The sequence below is a fragment of the Propithecus coquereli genome, unplaced genomic scaffold (assembly GCF_000956105.1).
Source record: "Propithecus coquereli isolate 6110/MARCELLA unplaced genomic scaffold, Pcoq_1.0 Scaffold62, whole genome shotgun sequence".
In the NCBI taxonomy this organism is placed as follows: domain Eukaryota; kingdom Metazoa; phylum Chordata; class Mammalia; order Primates; family Indriidae; genus Propithecus; species Propithecus coquereli.
The window spans coordinates 1913116-1919115 of record NW_012152174.1 but is presented as its reverse complement, the minus strand read 5'-3'; the positions used below and the strand labels follow the sequence as shown (position 1 = coordinate 1919115).

Here is a 6000-nt window from a genome sequence, read left to right as displayed (position 1 = left end):
GGAATGCTGGGACCAACTATACATATGGCTCAAGGAGACCCAAGCAAAGCAGCCGAATTTCTGAAAAGAACGGTAAGAGCTTCCAAACGCAATTATATAATGCATTAAAAATCAAAGGTCACAGAAGGATTCACAAATTTGTCACATTAAAAGATGCAGGATTCTGAATAACATAATTCGATACACACTGTGGTAATTGTGGATTCTCCTGCTTAGCACCAAGAGGGTGACACTTTCATTAATAAATAGAATTTCTCCTTTAAAATCAAGCCACTTAATTAAAAGCTAAAGCAAAGTGTTACCAAGTGAATTCCTTACAAAAGCCCTTCCTTTAAAAAAATCTCATAGGGTTAAGCACAACCCTTATTAAATAAGCTACCTATACAGAATAAAGATTTCTGCAATAACATTTACAAGCAGAGAAATATTCTGTGGATACCACTGTAAAAAAATTTTTTTTAATTCATATGATAGATGCATGTGTGCATACACCCCTGACACACAAACACTCTCTCTCAACACCCTCCCCCCCGAAAAAAACCTTCAATGAGGTCAGATGCAGCCAAAACACTGAAGCCCCTTTAAAGCCCTGGTGATTGTCCTCAATTATCGCCGAAATCCTTCTTAAAATGGGCACTGCCATCCTTATTTGGATTTAAGAATCCTGAAGGAGCAAAATACATTCCTAGGAGTGATGTATGTTACTTCCATGTAACATACACAATGTGTAACCTAGTGAAATGCTTTATTTGTACTTGGGTAAACTGCATACCCCTCCCTTCCCATTCTATCATCCAGGGGCTTCAGCATGCTAATAAAAGCATGTCAGTCTCTGCTACTATTGCAAATTGGAACCTAATATAACATCAGTTTCCATCGATCAACACTGAGATGCAAAGTAAAACCTAATAATGTCAGTTTTCCACACATATTTACAAAACTAGAATATAGAAGAAATTTCCACAAGAATAATATCATTGTGTAATACTAAAGGGTTAGAGGCAAGATGGTAAAGATATGACCCAACATGGCTGCTGGGTCCCAGTCTCCATGCTCTCTGCTACCCTCTCTCCAGCAGTCTCACAGGTTTACTACTGACTGCATGCCATGAAATTTAAAACTACAGTGTCAACTCCCCACCAACTCAATGCCCCTCCGGACTGCAGACTTCGTCCTTGTCAAGTGCTAAGAGTTCGTTTTGAACGTGAACATTATACTGCAGAAGCTGGCTCTAAATAACTTCTTTCAACAAAACTCCAAAAAGAGAAGATCAGAGAGCCTCAGTGGTTAGAAGCAAAGAAATGCACGAAATGCCATCAAAGTAGATGACCTGCAATCTTGACATCTGTGACACTTCAGCTCTTGCATTCATTTAATAATTGGTATTTTAAGTTTCTTCTAAAAATTTCAATACAGGTAAACTATTACTACAATCACTATAATGGGTAGACGGAGCATTCCCATTAACTTGGCTACTTGATAACTCAAAATGCTATTTTGTTGCCTAGAATATAAAATAAAAGCCACAGTCACACAGAATAAATGCCCTCAAAAAAAGCAACTTAAACTTATACCAAACACTGAAAAGGTAAATCTGTATAAAAGGTTATAACTGCATTTACAGTGCAAACTCATGTGTTCTTTCTACTTTCTCTTCTGCACAGAAAATCTCTTCAGAAACATTGCCTCCCTGTATTTCTTTAAAATACCTGAGAAAGGTAAGGCTTGAGGAGACACTCACTAAAATGCAACAGGTCTCTGATCTTGGGACTTCTAGAATACATTTGCTATCAAAGGTCCAAGATCTTCATTATAGCGTTATGGTCAAACTTAAAACTCAAAAAGGCTCTGGATGAAAAGGGGAACTTGCAATGTCCATTACATGTCACAGACTGTCCCTCGGCATGTTCTAGCAACTGATCTTCACCGGAGCAAGGTAAGTCATAAACAGCATCTGTTTAAAAAATTAAAAAAGATAAGCTCAGTAATCTTAGTTAAGGAATCAAATACTGCCCTTTGCCTTTGTTATAAAGGACTTCATACAGAGTATACATTTATCCTTCCACACTCTAAATTTAACACCAAGTAGGACCACCAAGATACGTATTTTCCTTTCCCTAAATCGGTGCTCAACTGAATTTCTAATTTACAGGGTGTCCCAAAAGTCACCATACACAGGGAAAATGAGAAATTGTAGCTAAATATACCTTTATTTATAAAAATATTCATTACAAAATTTTACAACATTGTTCCTTTGTATGAAGACTTCTGGGACATCCTGTATTATTGCCTATTTCCACACAAACATTCAAAATTTTAATCTGTGTTTAAGACTTTTGACATCCCCTTGCTTTGAAAAATGGACATGCCTTTATCTACCTCTTATACTTGAATTTTATGCTAACATAATGGGAGCTTCTTGACAGAGATCAAAACAAAAGCATTATAAATAGTACAATTACACTGTATGAACTGTAAAGATTACAATTCTAGAAAAATAAAGCTGGAGCTTAGTAAGTCTTCCAGGAATATATCAACCAAAGAAAAATCCAAATTTTCAAAATCATAGTACACCAAAACTCTAATTTACCTGGGCTTTTTTCTTTTAAATAGAGCAAGAACTTGACCAGGAAAGTAGGTTTAGAATGCACTTCAAGAGGCAGAGGCAGAAAATTAGTCTGAAATGAGGTCTCCCAGAATAAGAATCCTTTTATACCTCTTTCTCAAGATAACTCAGTTTTATATATCCATATCATGCCCAACTGTGCTGGATATACTGAGTTATAGTGTGTGCCTTTTTTAATGTTCCTAAACATTAAATAACTGATTAAATAACATTAAATAACTGATTTCTAGATACACAACAATTAGATTTAACTATCAGCCTATCATGTCCCCAACACCCAAGGTGACCAGAAAAAATCCTATTAAGAGGACTTCTACCCCCATAACTTCTCTATACTAAACTCCAATGAGGGTAAAGGATAGATTCTTCAATAAATGGTGCTGAGAAAACTGGATATCCACATGTAAAAAAAAAACTGGATCCTTATCTTATACCATACACAAAAATGCACTCAAAATGGGTTAAGACTTCGATGTTAGACCTGAAACCATACCACTCCCAGAAGAAAACACAGGGGAAAAGCTCCTGGACATTGGTCTTAGCAATGATTTTTTTTTGGCTATGACACAAAAGCACAGGCAACAAAAGCAAAAATAAAAGAGTGGGACTACATCAAACTAAACTCTAATGATAGTTCCTAATTATTCATAGTTAACTTTAACTTTCCGTAATAGGGTTTAAGCATCTTCATCTCTTTTTAAATAGCTTTTATCTTACTTAAATCACAGACAATATTATAGAGAAGGAATATAACATTGCTTTTCACTTCTTCGACTTTTCTATATGAATGCCTAAAATTTAGATGGCAAATAAATGCAAATCACTGCACAAGAAATTTCATACAATTAAAAATAACACCTAAGAAACAATAGTATACTGCACTTCCAAATGACACCTATTAAATCAGTATTACCAAAGAGCTTTCTACATTCATTAGAATTACTTTCCAAATCAGACAATACACTCACTTTTCATAACTAAGGAAAGAGAAATTACAAGCATCATTGTAATAAAAAGGTATCCTTAGTACTGCCTTTAAAAGCTGATCATCGGCCGGGCCCGGTGGCTCACGCCTGTAATTCTAGCTCTCTGGGAGGCCGAGGCGGGTGGATCGTTTGAGCTCAGGAGTTCGAGACCAGCCTGAGCAAAAGCGAGACCCCGTCTCTACCAAAAATAGAAAGAAATTAATTGGACAGCTAAAAATATATAGAAAAAATTAGCCGGGCATGGTGGCACATGCCTGTAATCCCAGCTACTTGAGGCTGAGGCAGTAGGATTACTTGAGCCCACGAGTTTGAGGTTGCTGTGAGCTAGGCTGACGCCATGGCACTCTAAGCCCAGGCAACAGAGTGAGACTGTCTCAAAAAAAAATAAAATAAAATAAAATAAAAGCTGATCATCATTACCTTCAAACAGGGGAACATGTTCCCCTTCTGAAGTTAGTGCATCTTTTATATGTATGTGAGAATGAGGATTCCTCACTTACAATACTTTGTTCTTTCCACTCTCCATCTAATGCCCAATAATTATTTATTTATAATATTCATGCACTGCACTGAGTCTTATATTCACAAAACAAACAGCACAATCAAAAGGCAAATGATTTCATTTTTTAATCATTTAATTCATTTTAGCCAGTTTCATATTTAGACATCTTCACACATATGAACTCTTTCTACAGAACATAGGCAACTCTTCCTGCTTAACTACCACAGTTCATCATATATGCCACTAAAATCAAAGTTAGGTAAAACCCAACTAAATCACAGAGATTTTAAAAAGAAAGTGACTTGCCTGTTTCAAAATTATCCTGAAGTTTTCGTGGATGAAGTTTCTTTTCACATTTCTATTAAAAAAACACACACACACACCCCACACACACAATCTCTGGTTATTTAACATATTAAAAATCAGGAGCTTTATTATCAAATTTCTCAGGAAGAAAATTTAACCAGGAATATAATCAGCATCCCATGTCTTTTTTTTTTTTTAATTTTGTATTTAGTTTATATGACTAAAACATTTTTCAACTCTTGATCACATGCACATTATAAAGACACCAGAAAAAGAAAAATATTATTCATTACTTTTCTCAACTTGAGCTAATTACTATTAACATTGCTGTGTGTATCTTTCCAGCATTTTTTCCATGAAGATATGTATATGTTCACATATTTTCACATAACTGTATAAATTTTAAATGAAATTATGATAAATACTATCATCCTATAACCTTTTAAAATCTAATATATTGTGAATAAATTCCGTTTTCAATAAATACAACCTACATAGTCATTTTTACTGATTTCATGGTAGTCTACTGTATAGATCTATGATTCTACAGTTAATAACATCTTAGATATTTACATCTTAGATATTTACATTGTTTCCATCTTTTCATTAATATAAATAGTAAGGGGATGAATATTCTTTAAATTTCCCTTCTAGGAAAGTAAGTGTTTCTGTTGTTGTTTTTATTAAGAGACAGGGTCTTACTCTGTTACCCAGGCTGGAGTGTAGTGGTCCAATCACAGCTCACTGTAACCTCGAATTCCTGGACTCAAGCAATCCTCCTGTCTCAGCCTTCCCCAGTAGCTGGGACTACAAGTCCACACTACCATATCTGACTTTTTTTTTTTTTGTAAACAGGGGTCTTGCTATATTGCCCAGGCTGGTCCCAAACTCCTGGCCTCAAGTGATCCTCCTGCCTCGGCCTCCCAAAGTAATAGGATTACAGGCGTGAGCCTGGCCAGTAAGCACTTTTTTAGAATTTTGATATAGCTAAACTCCTCTCCAGAAGGTTGTACCAATTCGTAATTTTTATGTGTTCTCCGTACACTCAATAATATACAACTGGGTATTATTAATCTTTTCATCTTTGCAATCTGAAGGGAAAAAGTGATATCCCATCTTAATTTACATTCTTTGACTACACATACTGACACTTTTCATGTTTATCACTTTTATTTTTTCTCATATAAACTGTTTATGTATTTGTTCTCCATTAACTTTCTTTTTTAAAAACTTAAAAAAACCTATTTAAGTTCTTCTAAACAAACTTGAGAGCCATTTGTGAAGTTCCTCCAAAAAACATACAAGGATTTTGACTGGTAGCAACTTGAATTTATAGATTAACTTGTGGAGAATTAACATTTGTACAGTATTATCAATAAGAAAGTATCTGTCCCATTTTCGTTAGCAACTGATGTTGAATTTTATTAAAAACTTTTTAAATCATCTATTGTCTCCTTTGTTCTTATCACTACTTCAATCAGAGAAAAGTGAAGTAACAGTAACAGGCAAGTAGTCTGCTAATAAACCAATCTTCAACATAGATTTACTGAATCATTGTAACTCAAGTTAAATAAACAGCA

The 6000-nt window shown here is 34.9% G+C and overlaps 1 protein-coding gene across 3 annotated transcripts in view; it reads right to left on the bottom strand.

Moving 5' to 3' along the window:
* Positions 1–694: 694 nt before the first annotated feature.
* Positions 695–6000, bottom strand: part of DCP2 (decapping mRNA 2) — a 42530-nt gene continuing 37224 nt past the window's right edge. Inside the window, exons 10-11 of one of the 3 annotated variants that reach the window (XM_012659522.1) lie at positions 4421–4472; positions 695–1954 (exon numbers count right to left, since the gene is read on the bottom strand). In XM_012659522.1, coding sequence (XP_012514976.1) covers positions 1791–1954; positions 4421–4472 — 216 coding nt within the window. In that variant the 3' untranslated portion in view covers positions 695–1790. The remainder of the gene's footprint in view (positions 1955–4420; positions 4473–6000) is intronic. The other 2 variants (XM_012659524.1, XM_012659523.1) reach the window with 2 other exon arrangements.